The 19,609-nt window shown below is 32.2% G+C and overlaps 3 protein-coding genes across 11 annotated transcripts; all 3 read right to left on the bottom strand.

Annotated features, from left to right (window-relative positions):
* Nucleotides 4,023-6,926, bottom strand: LOC109325495 (putative glycerol-3-phosphate transporter 1). The gene is made up of 3 exons (XM_019557898.1): nucleotides 6,803-6,926; nucleotides 4,994-6,057; nucleotides 4,023-4,814 (listed from the first exon to the last, which is right to left on the bottom strand). Exons 2-3 carry the CDS (start codon nucleotides 5,988-5,990, stop codon nucleotides 4,261-4,263), a joined length of 1,551 nt encoding a protein of 516 aa, XP_019413443.1. The 5' UTR covers nucleotides 5,991-6,057; nucleotides 6,803-6,926; the 3' UTR covers nucleotides 4,023-4,260.
* LOC109325594 (heat shock 22 kDa protein, mitochondrial-like) lies at nucleotides 11,559-12,575 on the bottom strand. Of its 2 annotated transcripts, none has more exons than XM_019558042.1 (2): nucleotides 12,168-12,575; nucleotides 11,559-12,041 (listed from the first exon to the last, which is right to left on the bottom strand). In XM_019558042.1, exons 1-2 carry the CDS (start codon nucleotides 12,358-12,360, stop codon nucleotides 11,608-11,610), a joined length of 627 nt encoding a protein of 208 aa, XP_019413587.1. In that variant the 5' UTR covers nucleotides 12,361-12,575; the 3' UTR covers nucleotides 11,559-11,607. The 2 variants fall into 2 exon arrangements, with proteins under 2 accessions (XP_019413587.1, XP_019413589.1); XM_019558044.1 differs by having other exon boundaries at nucleotides 11,561-12,041; nucleotides 12,171-12,564.
* Nucleotides 13,910-17,554, bottom strand: LOC109325591 (luc7-like protein 3). Of its 8 annotated transcripts, XR_002105163.1 has the most exons (10): nucleotides 17,409-17,554; nucleotides 17,180-17,308; nucleotides 16,274-16,313; nucleotides 15,732-15,807; nucleotides 15,433-15,633; nucleotides 15,073-15,282; nucleotides 14,573-14,946; nucleotides 14,412-14,476; nucleotides 14,231-14,289; nucleotides 13,910-14,106 (listed from the first exon to the last, which is right to left on the bottom strand). XR_002105163.1 is itself a non-coding variant. In XM_019558041.1 (7 exons), the coding sequence occupies exons 1-7, from the start codon at nucleotides 17,449-17,451 to the stop codon at nucleotides 14,629-14,631; spliced, it is 1,017 nt and encodes a 338-aa protein (XP_019413586.1). In that variant the 5' UTR covers nucleotides 17,452-17,554; the 3' UTR covers nucleotides 13,914-14,628. The 8 variants fall into 8 exon arrangements, 1 of the variants encoding a protein (XP_019413586.1); XR_002105161.1 differs by having other exon boundaries at nucleotides 13,910-14,125; nucleotides 14,412-14,946; XR_002105160.1 differs by having other exon boundaries at nucleotides 14,412-14,946.

Here is a 19,609-nt window from a genome sequence, read left to right as displayed (position 1 = left end):
CTACATTATTTTTGATTGACTATCTTCAGACCATATCTTGGTTCTACATTTCAGTGAATGTTATAGCTAATATATTTACATATTATATAGAAGTATACATATAAACTATGGCAAGTTATAGTATAAATTATGTTCACACGTTTTTAGTGTTTGAAGGATGAAATTTTGCTCCAAATGGTTATGCTAACAAGCTCTTATTTAACAAATGCAAAATGATGAATTTAGTCTTTAAAAATCAATTTAATATTGTTTAGTATGAAAAAAAACATCTCTCTTCCAAACAAATATTTCCTTTCTTGAACAATATTCTTAGAACACTTGTTAGCATCTTCAATTTCAAAATATAAATACTCAAGCGTCATATGAAAAACCTAATAACAAGCTACTATAATAGTTTCTCACTTTTAAAAAAGTAATTTAATATCATATGAATCAATGACTCACATATCAAAAAATATAACACTTTTTTGTATGCACCAAGGTCGTCTTTCATCCATAAGTGAAGATTGATATCTTTCAAGATAAATATATATTACCCAATTTCCATAATTAATAGGGAAGTAAAGTAGTAAAGAAAGAAATGTTAAAAACATTAAGGTTTATACATTTTATGGCAGTTGAAGTCCAAAATTGCAGGCCTGCACTGGGCTTTATTTTTTGGTCATAATATTCACCTTCTTCCATATTGTATAAGTAACTAGTTTAGGATTTGAATAAATCAATGGGCTACTTCTACAATTATTATAAATCACTAAAAATCAACTTTGGAGGTGGCAAATTGTCCCTTAAGAGTTCAGAGGACAAACCCAAAAAAATTCCCTTAAGCCCATTAATAGGACACTTTTACAATATGATTGGACATGCTTATGTAACCCATTTAGGCCAGCCCAATGTATCTACCAATAATTTCTTCTATATGCATAGACAAAAATCAAACCTATGACATCATGTGAATCACATATATCTATCAATTATATTGATTTAGTTTAATCAAGTCGGATTAGGTATATTTAATATTTACACTAACAATATAACAATTTTTTTTACAGCAATATCCATCAGTTATATGTTAATTATAATTATCATTGACGTCTAAATAAGATTAACTCGAATGCAAAACGAATTATATACTAATCATATAAAAAAACTTTACATTATCCGTGTATAGTTGAATGGTTAACAAACCATACTACTGCTATATAAACTAATGGTATTAAAAAAATAAACAGCTATTGTCCTTTGCCTAACCTTTAAGTAGTGGCCACGGTACTTATCACTCATGCACTATATTACTTTATTTTATTCTTTAACAATATTATATACTTCATCCTATTTCTAAATCCTAAGTTCCTAGCTTCCCCAGTACTTTCGTGGTTAACAATTTTAACATATTATTATATTTGTTTCACTCCATCATTCAAAAACTAATACGTATCTAATTCATGGTTGTAAATTGTTGCTGCCAAATTAATTAATGTTAATTTGAGTCTCCGACTCACCCCACTTATTCAGCTAAAAATAATAAATAAAATACAAAGTGAATAAAATACTTATAAGTGACAATACATTAATATTAATGTAGTTGTCTATATCAAAATAATAAGAATGATATAACTTCACCCTTTAAGTCTTTCTCATTGAAATAACGACACATAATTGTCATTGCTTTCGTTTCATTGTATTATTGGTGGCATTAAGTAATTCTATGGTTCCAGAGAGTCGAGATCCTCTCAATTAATTGAGAGACAAGTACACTCAAAACATGAGAAAAACATAATTATTTTGACATTTTTATCTTTAAAATACAATAATATAACATTTTTACTCGTACGTGTAAATACAAAAGTGATCTACTAACTCCATTATGGAACACACATCATCTTTGTTTGAATTATGAATAACACCAAGCCTTGAAGCATCTTTTTCAAGGATAACATTTACCCATGAGTGTCCATCAAACTTTCATCAAATGTGGATAAGATAAGAGGAGGGAAAAAAATATAATTTGTGTCAGAATTTGATGTGATGCTAAGATACACCTATTATCTTAACTTATATATTGTTCAACTATTTTCTATTTTCTACCCATGGAGGGTAAATATGTGTTAGAATTGAGCATTATAGAATAATATATAAATTATTTCTTATCACTCTCCTACATTTAGATATTAATTTTATTATCACTACTACATCAATTTCTACTGTGAATATACTAGTAATAAGGCATTGATTCTTTTCAGTATTTTTCAGATTTAACCCAATACTAGTTTAGTTATGTATGACTATATTAATACTATTCGAGCATGAACACTATTACAGTTTATATATAGAAAAGAATAATAAAAGAGTATGAACATTCTTTCTATGTCAAATTCCTAACATTTTTTTAAAGTCAATTTCTTAACCTTATATAATATAAATCTAACAAGAACATTGCATGAATCAGAGCTTAAGTGGTTTAGTCTTTGACTTTACATTAGACTGAAGTGTACGTAATCTAACAAGAACATTGCATGATCACATTTTATTATTATAAAATTTCAATTTTCAAGCTAGAATGAAAGTCGTATTAAAATTATCAACTTAATAATCATTTATGTATATTTAGTTTACTCTTAGAATAAGCCTTTACAAATATGATAGTTTTCTCTCCTTTGTTAATGTGTAATTTGGTTACCTTAGCAAAATAGATCTAATGAGTTTAGCCATGCTTACTGGTAAACTTTTTATTAAATAATGGAATAGTAATTTAATAAAATCAAATTCATTTCATTCTCAAAATATATTAATGGAGTAACATCAACATGATACACACTAGCTTTATGCAATATCAAAAAGTATATCAAAAACTTTCTTCAAATGAATTGTGATTTTGGAGAGTTTCCATCTTCAAATTACGTGCAATATGATCATATAGATTTAGCGATTAGGTAAAAAGCAAAGTTTGAAAAGAAGGAAGAAAACGAACATAGCAATGAATTATCATGGAAAATAATAATAACTTCTTTGCTTTATTATAATATGGACATACATTTGATTATTGTGGTCCAATAGAAATCGACTACCAACAGCAATTTTAGCCACTGAATTATAATGAATTTTTTATTATAATCATATATTATTATTTATATAATATACATTAATTATTGTCAAATATATAATTAAACTTGAAAACTTATTGATATTCAAATATGAGTGAGTAATAGTGTACTCGTCTTACTAGAATACGTGACCATTCTTATGTCTGAAAATTTCTGTCAGCATGTTTTTCTAATATTTATGGTTACTATTCTTATTCTAATATTCAAAGTTATTAGATAAAATATGGGACTCATTTATTTCAAATGATGATTTTCAAAAGTTGTAGGTGTTCTTAACCAATAAAAAAATGTAAAAAAAATATAAAATAAGGTGTGCATTCCAATTCAAATGCAAGTTGTGTTGATAATTATTTCTGACTGGTCAAAAATTCACATCACACTTTGCACCATGAAAATTATTAATGAATTTCGCAGAATAAAATATTACCATGGAATAACAAATAGCATACTTTTAACTTTGTTATATATTTTTTAAATGCCTGTGTAAAAAAATATTAAAGAAAAACAACAAAAAAAAAGTTAAAATAAATATACATAATGATATGTTGAAAGTGATATTCAAATAACATAACTCCAATGCAATTACACACCATACTTTGTTACACACCATACTTTGTTAATAGTCAATTACACTTTCAAGATATTGAAAATTACAAGCTGTTTTTTGGAGTGTAACCTTACTTCTACACATCAATTGAAAATGAGATCTGCTTCACCAACCATTGTAGACATTAATTGAGAAGTACATACAATAATCACTATGGACCCGTTTACGAGTTGATTTTTGGAGAGAAAAGAAGGGGAAGAGAAGGCTTCAGAGCTATAAAATACACATGTGAAATGACTCAAACGTCTACTATTTCCTTTCATTTTCCTTGAAAAACCAACTCGTAAACGGACAAAGTAAAACAAACACAACTCTTCCAAATAAAGTGGGTTGGCAAAATGGGCTTTTATATACAATGCCAAATCCCAATTGAGGACTTTATCTTTACCAACTATTTTCTACTTTCTATTTGTAGTTTGGTGCAACTTTTAAGCCATTGAAAAACTACCAACAAGATCAATTTCTATACTCACTTAACATTGTTGGGTTGTTGTTTCTCTTAACTCAGAATAGACATACAATTACCCTGAATGACCATAAATCCTTAAATTCTTAAACTAGGTGAGAAGGTTCTTGTGATCCTCTATTAGACCTTGACTCTTCAATCTTTGCAGTCACCTCTGCCACTACAAGCCTAGTCAAAAACAGCCCTGCAGTTAGAGCTGCTGCCATCAACATCGAGAAAACAGCACTCCAGCTCTTAGCCGAAACGTAACCTGTTAACAGAGGTCCTATTGCAGCCCCTATGGAGCCGGTTCCGTCGATGATTGCGGTAACGGTTGCGAGAGCTCTTGAGTTTCCGTTCAATGACTTGTGTGTTCCCAGGTCAGCCGAAACTGCAGTTGTTATGAGAGCGTAGGGCCCGTTCACAAACAAGCCAGTGATGAACATCAATGCTGCGTTTACAATCAAGGAAACGTGCCCGTAACTCCGATAGAAGTAGAGCGCTGGGATCGCACAGTACATGAAACTTGCTGCTGTGATGGCTCTAGCATCTAATCGATCGGAAATGTGACCGGCTAAAATTCCTCCCAGCACACCTCCAACGTCAAATAAAGTGGATAGAGTTCCTGCTGCCTCACTAGATAGATATTGGCCATCAATTGCTGCATAATAACGGACATAGATGAGAAATTAAAGATTTCAATAAGGTAAAAGAATGCATAATGTATCCGAAATGTGGAGTAATATGAAGAGTGTGATTGTTCACTGCAATTGTAGGAAGTAAATGTCATGCAGATTAAACATAAAGATACAATTTAAAACATCAAATAGAATGAACTACCTGTGTGACTAACATAGAATGGGAGCCAATAGAGAAATGTATATGCAACCAATTTGGCGAAAAACAGACAAAAAGCGAAAGGAGCAACCCCGGGAATTTTCCAAGCCTCTAAAAATCCAACAGCTTTATCCCCCACTGGAGGAGTTAACAGAGGCTCCTCTACCTCTTCGTCTCCACTTTTATTGGGTAAAATATATTCATCTTCCTCTTTATCGGCTCCAACGGACTCAGGTGTGACCGGCAATACAAGGAAAATCACCAAACCAACGAAAGCACTTATAAGTCCTGGCAGAACAAAGGACCAACCCCATCCATAGCGCAACATAGCAGAAGCAATCAAGGAACCTGCAATGTTCCCAACAGAAGTGTGAGCATTCCAAACTCCCATGATCAACCCTCTCTTGCTCTTTCCAAACCAGTTACCGACAACTGCAACTACCGAAGGCCATCCTGTGGATTGAAATAACCCAGCAATCATTTGAACTACTAAAAAATAATAGAAGTTATGAGTGTTCCCCCAGTATCCTACACCGAAGAGTGAAGTGAACACACCAGTTCCTAACATCCCCACTGTTAGAAAAATCCTCAAATCATACCTATCACCCAAATGTCCTGAAAAGTACATGCCAAAAGAATAAACCGAAAGGAATGCAACATCCAATTGACCAAGAAGGGATGTCCCATCTGAGCCATTAAATGGAGCCCAGCCACCTCCAGATACACCAAAAAATCTCCTCGGTCCATTCGCCTCAGTGAAATTGGATAGCCTCAACGGAACGAAATTCATGCCTAGGTCCGGCGATTTCGGGTCAAGGGCACTCTTGACAATACTTGTTGTTTTTCTGGTAGCATGGTAGCTAGCATAAGCTAAAAATGTTACAATGAGAACAATGGCTTGGTGGGTTTTGAAGGAGAGACGGCTTCCTTTTAAGTTCTCAATGATCCGAATCCCAAGCGGCTTTCTGCAACTTCTCCGAGATAAATGTTCCGAACCCATGTGTTATATATGCTCCTCCTAATTCAAGGGTAACAAAGAGGAAGAAAAATTGATCTCCCCTTTACAGCTGCAAAACAAAAAGAGAAGATGAATAAACAGGCATGATTATACCAATTTATGCTAATTTTACTTCATCAAATCATTATATTGTGTTGACTAAAGAAAATCTAATTGCACCTAAAATCATTTATGAGTTCAATGGTCCTACATATTGATAACACAAGCATAGCAATAAATTTACCTAGTTCACATACTAAAATTCATAGAAAAGTTTCTTTTTTTAATTAATACACACACATATATATATATACATATAAAAATATCACAATCCTCTGAAATCTAAAAAAACAGTTCCTGGTGCTCATAATTTCCTTACCTCAATCACATAATCAGGAAGGTAGAAAAGAAGATCCCAGGATCACAAAACAAAAAAGTTCCATTTGACTCAATAAAGAATAAATCTATAGAAAGAAAAAAAAACCCAAAGTAAAAAAGGCAATAAAAATCAGAAATTCAGAACAGTGGAGACGGTAAAAATTTAGTTTGCAAAAATCTGAAAACCAAATCCAAAAAAAACCATTAAGATTGTATATATTTTAATTCCTTTATTAAGCTGAAAACAAAAAAGTTGAGGCAGAAAACACAATACCCTATTGACCTTATCATCCTTAAAACTCTTACTACTCCAATATAGAAGGAATTTCATCGTCAGAACTCCAACGTTGTGGAAAAAAAAGCGCTTTTTTACATGAGATTATGATAAAGTTTATACATGCAATGAATAAATAAGAGTGAATAATAGAATAACGTACCCTTATAAATGAAGCAAAGTGAAGAAGGTGTTATTATTCTGTGTATGATTCTGGGTTTTGCGTGAAATGTTTTATGGTACTTCAAAGAGATAAAGATAGCGCTTTCGAGACGCAAACGTTGTATTTATTGTTTCGCTTCTTGTGAAATGACCCTTTTGGTCTCTTTTTATTTCCATTTGCCGCGATTTTTATTTTTTTGGGTCTAATTATTGGCAATGTATCGACTATGTTATATTACCAAAATATCCTTTCTCGTTATATACCATTTTTTTATATCTCATATGTTATATCTTGTACGACAGTTTTGTTCGAGCTGAAAACATCCATAAATATGTGGGATTAGCTCTATTAGTAAATATTTTTTCATCCACGAGATTGAAGCTGAGATCTCCGTTAAGAGGAATCAAGCATGTACCACTTGATCTAACGCACGCATGTTGGTTATTTTATTTTGATCCAATAGGATAATGTTATATAGCATCTTATTCTCGTTAATATGCTTGCGTCCATAATTAAATATTTTCCACATTATTAATATAACAATTATTATTAATACTTAAACAAACATAAAAAGTGATATAAATGTTAACAACATAAGAAGAACTATATTATGGATATATAGAATTCTTAAAATAAATAAAAATTTATTTTTAATGTTTTAAATCTTATAATGTAAGTTGTTGGTAGTATACTATTTAATACTTTGTGTAAAAAATACGTTAATATTATTAAATAGTTTATCAATCATTTTTGAGTAATAAAAATTGAATAACGACACTTAATTTATAGAAAACACTGATAAAATAACTTCTAAAAAGCAGTGGATTTTCGTTTGTATAATTGAGAGAAGTTTTAGTAGACCTATAAAAATTTCCTAATCATCCCATTTTATTTCTATCTATTTTCAGTAAAACCAATTTTAGTCAAAAGTTAATTGAAGCAACTATAGAGATTTCATAGCATTTTATATATATTAAATAACTTATTCTATCACATTTGACTAAAAACTAATTCATTGTGTTGTGTGTGGTTGCATCTCCAACAAAATGTTGTTAACATAAATTAATCTCTTAACCTATTAATCATCTTAAGAATTTAGTAAGATCTTATCAAATAACTAGTTTATGCATGTGTAACCAAAAACATACTCAATGCACTTTGCTCATATATAAGATTGTAAATAACAACAATGTCATTATTTAGATTCATTATTAGTAATATTCCATTAAGAGACAAATAATTTTATGATATGGGTTATTTGGTCCCCGTCGACTATAACATGATACTTGGTTGATGAGTAAGAAAGAGAGATGTCATGTTCCTATTGAAAATGACATGAACTTCACAATTTAAATTTTTTTTCTTTCTATATCTCTCTTCCACGTAATCCCATAAAAGAAAAATAATTTTAGAGGATTGATAAGGTTAAGATCATATAATATAAAATTATTTTAAAGGATTAATAAAGTTCGGATCATACAATATATTTATAAAAAATAAGGAAAAATATATATAACCTCCTTAAACTTTACACTTTTTATAAACAACAATTACTAACTTCAATTTTATCTCAATCAAACCTTAAAATTTTCTCTTTCATCGAATAGATCCCTTTGTTAAGTATTTATTAAATTATTTAGTGATGAAATTCGATCTTTCAATTTTTTTAATCTACACTGTTGATTTATTTAATTAAAAATGTAATAATATTTGGGATGGAAGACTATTGTTGTGGGGAAAATTTCAAGGCACCTAATATTAGATGTATTGATAGGAGAGTGACTCCTCTCTTCTCTCTTCCCCTTTAATATTCCACTTCACACATTTCTTTTATACGTAGTTTGTTAAGACCATGGTTTCTCTATAATGTAGTCTCATTTGCATATTCCTTTCTTTCTAGTACACATTGATTGTCACACTTAGAAATTTGAGGGAGCATATCTGCTGTCTCACATTCTGTATCATTCCATATATTATGAGTTTATGATTGGTCAGAAAAATATTTAATAATTAAATTTTAACTTAAATATATTTTTTCTGACCAATTACATGTTCATTAGACATGAAGTTGCATAAAATATGAGACTGCAGCAGAAGTGTACCCGAAATTTGATGGAAATGAAATGCTTACTTTGGTGTTGGTGTTGAGGACCTTTTTTCTTCCTTTGAATTTGGTATATGGGGTTGAAGTGGAAACGGTGTTCATAGATTTATCTATCATGAATCATTGAATATGAGGTAGCTTGAAATTTTCCTCTGTGGAAGAAGAAGAATAACCTTGACCACTATTTTATTTTTTATTACACTTTTAATTAAGTAAATAACGATGTAAGATTAAAAAAATTGAAAAATCAGATTTCACTATTAAATAATTTAACAAAAACTTAATGGAATGACCTATTTGATGAATGAGAGAAGTTGAAGACTTGATTATGATGAAATTAAAATTGATCGTTCCTATTTACAAAAGTTGTAAAGTTTAAGAGAGATATATATATATATTTTTCCCTAAAAAAATATAATTACTTGTTACCATCACAAATATAATGTGGATCCCCAAATAAACTTAGACTCTTCTAAACTAGGATTAGATTGGCAACCTTAGGAAGGTGCTACCATATAAATTGTTGCGAATCCTTTTCTCAATATGGCACATGAACACGAATCTTAAAAAAAAATTATATTAGCAAATGAGGACAATTATTGTACGGTGACACATTTTTATATGTATTTGGACTCTAGAAGTACCAATAATTTATTTCCATGAAGACACATGAGATTATTTAAAATCAAGGGCTCCACGTTTTGAAGAAATAATATAATTATTGGATTTTTGCTAAAAGACACATGAGATTAGAAATGTGAGGAATTATAATGTGATATGGAAGTGATGATCTCAAACACATCTACATTATTAATTTCACGATCTTTTGTGTGGTTGGTTAGATAGGTTGGACTAGAGTTATTCTGATATTCTGGATAGAAGTTGACTTGGATTTGCTAATGAAATACCTGAAAAAGTTCTCTAACAAAGTCAGTATGAATATACTGATGATGGGAAGCAGATAATATATTTTAGAGAATAGGGATAATAGCGAATAAAAATACTTTCTGTTGGGGGAGACTCATATTTATAGTGGTTGAGAAAGATAACATGAATCGGGAAGGTAGTGTTAGCCTGACCGACCACTCTGGCATGTTGAGGACTACTTTTCTCGTGCTAGAGGCTAATATGCATAGTTGACTCGTTATTTGTGCTAGGTCTGCTGGCCGCATCTCAGACCTGTCTTTGTCGCATTGACAAGAGGGTAGGTGAGACTACAGGTTGTACAATGGTACATTGTTTGTGGCGTGTCAAGTAGAGGTGATCCCAAACCCAGTCTGGTGAATCCAATCAATGAGCCTGTAAAGTCCCTTGACTGGCCATACCCGAGCCTTGATAAGTTGAGAGAGAGGACCATTCGGATAGATGATATATCTGGTTGAACGGGATGGAACAATAAATATACATCTAAGTTTAATTTATTAATGATAATTAGCAGAACGTATGTGGTTGTTGCACGTTGTCAACCTCATACAGCTGTTACTTACTTTTGTTGAAAAACCTCTTGTTATAAACGACGTGGTCCAATCATGAAGGGGCATATTGGTCAAACTGATAAAAATTTAAATAGGGGATGGTATTGTAAATGAGTAAATGGACGGAAACTAGGAGGGGTATAATGGTCATGAAATAACCATCCAGTTGTTATAAATTTTTATTGAATGATAAAAAAAGAATATTCGAATATCCAAATGGCATTATTCTCTTACTTGAAGAGGATATCCGTCACTTAAAAATTTTGGGCCCACTTCGTTACTATGTAAGAACTTGCAACACGACGTCGTAAACTAGTGGCTCAACAACAAACATGCTACCGTGTAGCTGTTTTTAATATATTAGATGAGGAATGAGATTACATGTTCTATTTTTTGTTTTATTGATGTATAAATTTAATTAAGTGTGACAAGAATATAATGTTGTTTTAATTCATTTTTATTATTTATTTACCATGAAATTATATTTTACTATTAAAAGTAAAAAAATAAATAACTTTTTTCTCAATATTAGAGAATTATTGTTTATTGAACTTACCTAAACCTGTCATATGCATTTGGCAAAATGTGAAGGTGGGAATAAAAAGGTTTCATGTTTGTTTGAAGTTTTATGAAAAGAAGTATTGTGAGATAAATATTGTTGCAACAAAGTCTCTGAATATTTTTCATTCTCCCCTCTAATCTATGTTCTAATCTCATCTACATATAACATAACAAGTATATAATTTCACTCTTATCTTGCAGGGAAATGAAATGATAGTGATTATAAGAAAGACGTGAATACACTTGTGGTCATGGGTTGAAGTAAACTTTATTCTATTGATCTGTGCCAACTCTGTCTTTCATAAAGTGAAGTTAACTTTATTCTACCAATTTGACTTTAATATACATGTTCACCTTCCCATATATTTAGTTCAAATTAAATACCTACAAAAAGCATAAAATATAGAAACTTCACCTTCGAACATAGAGAGTAGTAATGGTATTGAAAGACCATCATATGAGAAAAACTACATACGAGTGATAATCCTAGGAAACGTTACCCACTTTAATTAATCATTGTGTAACAAAATTAAAATTTGGTATGAAAATTTTAATAGAAATAACAAAATATATGAGAACTGAATATTAAAAACAGAAGTGATGTCCTTCCATTACAAGTTCAAAATTGTTGAAAGCTTAACACCATCAACAGAAACAGGTAATGATTACTGAACCCTAACATTGAAGACGTGGTTTTTCTCTTCCTGTTTCATCTTAGGCACAATAAGTTTCAGCACACCATTCTTCATCTCAGCTTTGATTTGATCGATCTTATAAAGCTTTTCAGGCAAGTCAATTCTACTACTGTACCTACGAATGTTCTCTTCATCATTCTCACTTTCTTTATCACTTACTCCTTTGATGATGAGTGTGTTCTGCTCTACCGAAACCTTCACATCTTCTTTACCAAGCCCAGGCATGTCCACGCGGAGAAGAAGAGCATCATCTGTCTCTTTTGCATCCCAACCACGATTAACTCCTGCTCCAGCTCCAGCTCCGATTCCACGCGATGCATTCAGGAATGGATTCTCTACGAACTGATCCATCAGGTTCAGAACTTGACTCAGGCTACGAGTTGAAGAAAACGGATTAAATACATCTGCGAAATTAAAACTAACCATTTCAGAAATTGATAATTCAAATAATCAACGAAATCATGTCGGAAAGTTGATATAGAATCTGAAATTTCAAATGAGATAAGGCTGAGTTTGAGAACGATGACGACTACCTGAGAAGAAATCGTCACGGCGGCGAGGGAGAGAGCGATCAGAGCGTTCGACATTTCGTTGCTCATCAGTTTTGTCATCGAACTGGCGCATGGCGTTAGTGTTGAAGGAGCGAGAAATGGAAGAAATAGGACGAAGGGAACGAGAGAGTAAAGAAGAGAGAGAGCGATTGAGAACAAGAGAAGTAGCCATTGAAGAAATTTTGCTTGAGAGAGCAGTCTAGGAAAACTGGTATGGAAATCTGTGTTCTGAACAGTGTGATTGAGAGTGAGAGTGGACGATATTTGAAGTGGTGCATGGGAAGAAAAAGAAGGTTCTGGAAGTGGTTCTAGAAGGTTCTAGAGAAAGTTCTCGAATGTTGTGGACTTGGGGAGCAAGCAATTCGTTATATATCACACTTAGGGGATGACATTACTATTGGGCCTTTTATATTTTTCACTTTTGGGTCGTTGGGCCTTGTTTGATAGACACGACTTGTAATTTCAAAAAATTAATTGAAATTTGGGAAAATTATAAAAATGAGAGTGATATATATACATTAAAATATAAAGATTTATACACAATCAATACATTATCTACCATTTAGGTCTCATTCTTTTCTAATTGTAGGCATAGGGATCATGTATAGCAGCCCTTTCTAAAGTAGAGATATTGTCACGCAAAGAATGGAAACTGCTTATGAAAGTGTGCAGATAGATATTGTTAATTTTCATTTTTATTTGTAATTTCATATTGATGTACCTGGCTCATCGACATTCTCTACAAAATTGATTATGAGTGATGTGCCTTAGGTTTAATGTTCATCACATGATTTTAGTTTATTATTTTGTTTTCAGTTTTCACCTACTCACACCCTATGTTTAGGTTGCTGAATATGGCAACATAAGAAAGCAACTTGTAGTCTTCAATGGTGCGGCCTCGTCTTACAGATGCGTTATTCAATCACAAGGTTACATGTATAATTTTTTGTTGATATTTTTTTACAGATGTATTATCCAATCTCTTTTCTGTCTGTACATGAATGAACAACTTTTGTTGAACTATGTATATATATATATATATTTTTACATATGCATTAGCCCTTTCTTTGTGGAGTGCAGCATTTGTCAGTTTTTTTGGTATTACCAAAAGTATACTCTCACTCTTTTAGGTAAGAAACTAATCTATTTCAGGATACATGGCTGAAGCTCCCAACAACTATCACTCTCAGGAATCAGACTCTTGACCTTTAGGAATGTGTTAGTTGATATCGAGTATCTAAAGAATGTGTTTTCCGCTATCTCAATGCCAATCACTCAGGTCCTTGCAACATTACAAAGTTGTGTATCTAATTCAATAGACCAGCTAAAAAATCTTTTGAAGACAAAATCAGACCAACTTGATCTACCCAGAGCAAACCTTGTGTGAAAGATGCGGAAACTGAATTTGGATTCAAGAGTACTCCTTACAAAGTTAAAAGCATTCAACCCTTCCACCCCATCACCTTTCCATACATGTTTTGCCGGTGAGAGGAGGCTTTTTACATTGGCCAAGCCTACTGTAAGTATTTTGTTTTGGGTGAAAATGCCTACTACTTTTATATTGAATTTGTAGCTAGTAAAAAAGACAGATTCTGTTTAGTAGTTAACAGTGATATATCAGAAGAGGAGATTAATCCACCGGCATAGCAATGTATATTGTTGCCTCATAATTTCATTTTTCAGGAACACGTGTAAAAAATTTAAGAACTGACTAGTGTCTTTTTCCAATAATTAGTTATCCATTCAGTTTTTGTATCATCATCTGATATGATATTATACACGAAAAGTAAGTACCATGCCATGAAATTGGGAGAAAATTAATAACAGATTCAGAAAGTTTACCCATATCTTCTAAACTGGTACCTTCCAAACGCAGTTCAATGTCAAATGAATGTGAGAATAAGCCGCATTTTTAACCCTGTGCTGGTTTATATAAACTTAAGAATAAAAGCAATGAAACAAAGAAAAGGGGAAAGAAACAAACATTTCAATGATGAATAATATAAAACTATTTCTCTTAGGGTATAAGATTCACATGTTACCTCATAACAAGAGAAACCCATCCCCTCAGCAGCAATGACAATCATGCATGAAATTGTGTCTGACATTATAAATGGATCAAATGGTTTCCACAAAATACTAAAGACTTCAAAGTCGAATCATCATAAATGACTTAAATCAAGGTGCAGAAGATGTAAGAAGTTACAACAGTGAAATGCCTACCTCAATCCTTTTTTTCTCCATCAATAATATTGGTCAAAAGGAGATTGTATAGTCTCAACAAAGCTCTGAGATGGGGAAAAAATAATTTTACCCTTGATGATGAGAAAACACAACACTCCAAAAACACATATTTATGTAAGTCTTGGGATATTAAGATCTACCTCATTCAAATTCAAATCCCTGACATATATCAAGAAATTCCACTAATTGAAGGACTTCATGAATGCCTCCTGTGGCTGTGCCTAACAGGGGAGCGTGACCTGCTCCGATCACGGTACCTGTCTCTGCCTCCATTTCTTCCATTCCTCATTCTAGAATCCGCTCCTCTTCCCCCATCTCGATCGCGAGATCTTTCACGGTCTGAGTGTCTGTCTCTGTACCTATCTCGCTCTCGATCTCTATCACGTAGCCTTTCCCTGTCACTTGAATCACTTCGCCGTCTTCTCTCAGACTCTTTCTCCTTCTGTTTCCTTCGATCTTCTGCATCTCTTTCACGAACTAATCTTTCTTCTTCAGTAGCCTTCTCTTTAGCATCCTGAAATATAATATAGATTTATGTCAAGTAACAACAACCAAACCTTTTATCAGTAGGAGCTTAAATCAAGATAGATTTTATAAATTTTAATGTGAAAGAGATTTAGTTCAGGATAACAAGATTCACCATGTACTCCTTTATGAAGTCACGAACCATGCCATAGCCAACATGCTGCTTCCCTGTTATATGAGACTGAGTTCTTTCTGCAGCATCATTCGCCACAAGAAAAGAACCACATATCTCACAGAGTGCCATCTTCTTCTCCTGAGCAAGCATCAGCAACTTTTCATTTTGAGGTTGTGTTAAGGCTGTCTTCTCAGCATTAAGCGTCTCCACCTGAATAAAGAAAGTCAACAAAAAAATTTAATTCGGAGAATCCCAAACTCCAGGTTCTTCAAGTTTGTTTATGTAATTAGGGCCGTGGAAATTTGATAAATCATCAATTGCAAATGCAGGTGAAGAGAGGTGTTGCTTCATTTTCAGCACCTTTCTCATAAGTGCTTCAGCTTCATCAACCTTCCCCGCTTCACCCAGAGATTCAACTTGTTCCAGAAGGTTCTTTATTTTCTCCTCCAGCACAGATAGTTGTTCAGACTTTTCAGCTGTTAGCGGAGGTGGTGGTGCAGGCTCCACCTCTTGAGCAAGACGTTCTCGCCCACGCTTTACTCTTCTATCCAAGTCCATCACCTATAATTATAACCATAAATTAGAAAATATGAAGAATGAATTATTGACATGGAAAAAATATTAATTCCTTGGTGTTGGGAGAGGAAGACAAAGGTTACCAATTTCTCACAAAACTGAGCAAGTTCAGCTTCAAATTTGGGGACAAATGCATCATGTCTTGGGGATTTCTCAAAGCTGAAGTCACAAACATAGTAAACCCCATTAAATGTGAAACACAATTATAGGACAAACTAAACACAATGCAATGATGTTTGTGCTTTCATCTATCAGCATATCTTGTTATCACATGTACATATGACAAGGTAAACTCTGCACATGATAGTAAACATGAGAAGGGAAGTAACTTGAGGTACATCTTTATTGACCAAGTGACCATAGTCATATCTTGTTATCACATGTAAATTTCTGACAGAGGAGAATAAACATGTGCGGTGATGCAATACCAGTAAGGTACATCTATAGTTTGGGTTTTTGACCAGGATATCTCCACACACATTGAGAGACTAGTTATTTAATTAGAAGACTAAAAATATACAATTATGTAACAGAATCTGCCAAAATTTTAAAAACCAAATTAAATGTCCAGGTAGAGGTGATCAATAGAAAACTAAATTATATATGAATAACTTTACTACTTCACCTTTCTTTCAACTTCTGATCATGTATTCTTGGGCAAGGTCCTACACCAATTTAAAGCATGTTAAAAACAAGATATATGTCAAGCTTCAGCCACAACATAGGTATCACAATACAGAACATCCACATTGTTGCTTAAGAAAATCAACAAACATAATTTAGATATTAGAACCTTCCTCCAAAACTTCTTCTGAACTAATTAACTAACCTCAGTTAAAGATTACATAAACATATAAAACAAAACACTTTAAAATCAAGTTGTTACTTCTCTTTTACCAGAGCCTAACAATCTAATGCAGGAAGTAACACACCATTGGTAAATTGGAATGTCATCAAACTCAAATTTCATGACTAATTATAAAAAAATTGAATTCATCTGGTATGCATATTTTCTTCAAGGGGCACCTATAATTTTGTCGGTATCCTTAATAACATGTGCCTGATTTTTGTCTCACTTATTGGGAATATACATTTTGTTCAATGTATGATTAAGGTAAGTAAAACATGGATAAATTTTAGCCACTACAGTGTTATGCATTATGTTCTATTATCCTTGATTCAACCTTTCTATTGGAACCAATATCTCTCAACTTTACGGATCATTCGGTGGACATGATAAGAGAGAGACACGATAGAATAACCTGTCCTGTCATGTTGTAATCCACAGTTTGGTGAGCCAGCAGAATGTTAGCCTATCATGTTTACCTAGTGTATTTCTATCCGATAGCGCGTTTTCCTCTCGGAAGTTAACATAGTTCTATACTCCGGACCGGATAAGCCTGCGGCGGCTAGCAACTAAGAAATAGTTCTACAAAACTTGGATACAGTTGACATAGATACTCCAATTTATATAATTGATTGATTAAAATAGGGTTTCAAATGTAGCAAATGCAATGATAATGAAACGGACCTAGATCACTGCGTGTGTTGACGAATAGATCGTGAGGGCAAAAGCGAACCATGTAGGAACCACACACTTCCTTATCATCCCAATTCACTTCCTTGTATCCCTTTCTCTCTTCATCCGTCAAGTTCCGAGCTTTTTTCACACAATAAGAATAACACAAAAAATCATTAAACTTGAAATAACGAATTTACGAACGATTAAGAATGAATCAGATGATAATATAAAAAAATACCTGCACCCATGAGTTCATCCAGAAGAGCTCTCTGAGCGTCCATGGCGGTTACGAGAAAACCCTAATTCCTTTCGAATTTGATAAAAGTGGAATGAATGAGAAGAGTGTGAAATGTAACGAAAAAAAATACGAATTGAGTTTATAAAGTGAATTTAACAAAATTGTATGAGAAAATATACACCCCTCACACTTTACCTTTAGAAACAATCACTTCATAATTCATTATGTATTCAATTATTATTAATTTCTAAAAAATATAATATAAATAAATCATGGATCATAGTGTATAATTCTCTAACCCCACCCTTAATGTTATTATTATTATTATATAGCAAATGCTAAATTTATATGATTGTCTAAAATAATTTAATGACCTTAGCAAATAAGTTTAAAAAATGAGAAATAACATAGTGGAAAAAATGAGTAATATAAAAACATGATGAACATGTAAATTATAAAATATATATTAAATTTCTAAAACATAAAAAGTACCGATTGTTTATGACTGCATGATTTTTTTTCCATATGGTTGATTGTTTTTTTTTAATATTATATGATTGTTTCTAGGTTGAGTTTATGGGGCCAGCAATATTGTAAATTGGTTTATCCACACTCTTCAATGGTCCTAACTTCACCTATTTATTTTATACACAATGTATTAAAAGATGAATGTAATAGTTATGTATTGGTAATATAATATGTATAATTGTTAGTATATCATTTGCTCTTTATCTTGCTTACTTTTTTTTTTATAATAGTAAAAAAAAATGAACGATAAATAATATAATAATAGTATAAAAAATTCTTATACTATAATTACATATATATTTTTCTCTTTTACCATAACTATATTGATTCTATTTGTCTGGAACATCATTCTCCATTTTTTATTGACAACCAGCCATCTTCAACAAAAAATAAACAATTTATCTTTTATTATCTAAGTCACATAGTTTATTTATAAACTAAAGCTAACAATATAATTCATACAAGAACAACCATATTGGTTGAAGATAATGTAAATAAAAATAAGTTAGAATACTTTCTATTAATAAGAAATAATTGAATATATTTATCTTATTAATTATAAGTTTTAGCATAAAAAAACAAAGAAAGAACGTGTCTCTCATAGAGAAATTCTTGTTTTATTAAAAGGAGTTAGCGTGTATTAGCATTGATTGATTGTAAAATTGAGATATTTAATATTAAACTAAAAAATAAAGACTAACCGACATTAGTTCAAGTAGTACATGTTTGAATCCCCTCAAGCAAGATCTTGCGGTAAAAGTTAACCTACATACCGGTAAATCCCTAATTCGGACATGTTTCCCTTCGGTACGAGATACTTGGGTAAAACAAAAAAAACTTAAAAAACACAGCAACCTTATAAACTGGCGTCAACACAAAGAAACGTATATTGACTGTGTCCTTTTCCTCATTCTTCTTCTCGGTAAACCTTAAGATCTCATCTCACATGCTCCTTTTCCCTTTTCTCCATTTCTGATTTGTTGAATCGTGTTATAGATGGAAGAAAGGAAGCAATCACGTTATGTAAAGCTTACTAAGGATCAAGATCATTCCTCTCTTGAAGATATCACTCCTGGTGAACTCAATCAACCCATTCATGTTCCTCAGGTTAATTTTCCTCTTTTATTCATTCACCCTTTTCTCAAAATGCTTTCTTTATTGCCTTAATCTTATGTTTTCTCCTAAAAGGTAAAAACTTGTTAAATCTCTGTAATTTTATCTCAATGAAACGTTGCTGAAAGGTGCAATTTCAACCTTATTATACTTGTCAGTGGCCAAATGTTGTTTAAGTTTTCATTTTTTAGATATGGACTGTGAAATAGGAACATGGTTTATTACCTTGTCCACCAAAATCCACTTGATCTTGACTGAGGCATAGATCAAGGTTTGACTCATCATTACATTGTCCTCAAATTTAATTTGATTACTGTTATTAGAATGTCAATGTTAATGGGGGTGTATCACATTGTAGATTGTGAAGTTGGTTATTGATATAAAATTGTTAAGTTATTGTGAATGAGGTGTATCACATTCTTGCTTTTGTCTCAAAACATCACTGGTTGATATGGTGTTTCGAGGGCTCGTGTGGAAGAGAAAAGGGAGGAAAGAATGTTTGTTAGTTCCTAATATAAGACCTACAAATTTACAATATTCCTTTGAAGTTAACATGGGGG

This window comes from Lupinus angustifolius, chromosome LG13 (genome assembly GCF_001865875.1).
Source record: "Lupinus angustifolius cultivar Tanjil chromosome LG13, LupAngTanjil_v1.0, whole genome shotgun sequence".
In the NCBI taxonomy this organism is placed as follows: domain Eukaryota; kingdom Viridiplantae; phylum Streptophyta; class Magnoliopsida; order Fabales; family Fabaceae; genus Lupinus; species Lupinus angustifolius.
This window is presented reverse-complemented; position numbering and strand designations above follow the sequence as displayed.

What these genes read in the sequence shown, in the direction of transcription:
- LOC109325495 (XM_019557898.1), bottom strand. Translation starts at nt 5,990, where the DNA reads ATGGGTTCGGAACATTTATCTCGGAGAAGTTGCAGAAAGCCGCTTGGG. An exon ending in ATTCTATGTTAGTCACACAG is followed by an intron (nt 4,815 to 4,993) that starts GTAGTTCATTCT and finishes GTTATTATGCAG; the next exon opens with CAATTGATGGCCAATATCTA.
- LOC109325594 (XM_019558042.1), bottom strand. Translation starts at nt 12,360, where the DNA reads ATGGCTACTTCTCTTGTTCTCAATCGCTCTCTCTCTTCTTTACTCTCT. An exon ending in TGACGATTTCTTCTCAGGTA is followed by an intron (nt 12,042 to 12,167) that starts GTCGTCATCGTT and finishes TTAATTTCGCAG; the next exon opens with ATGTATTTAATCCGTTTTCT.
- LOC109325591 (XM_019558041.1), bottom strand. Translation starts at nt 17,451, where the DNA reads ATGGACGCTCAGAGAGCTCTTCTGGATGAACTCATGGGTGCAG. An exon ending in GATCAGAAGTTGAAAGAAAG is followed by an intron (nt 15,808 to 16,273) that starts GTGAAGTAGTAA and finishes TTGTGACTTCAG; the next exon opens with CTTTGAGAAATCCCCAAGAC. An exon ending in CTGAAGCACTTATGAGAAAG is followed by an intron (nt 15,283 to 15,432) that starts GTGCTGAAAATG and finishes TTCTTTATTCAG; the next exon opens with GTGGAGACGCTTAATGCTGA.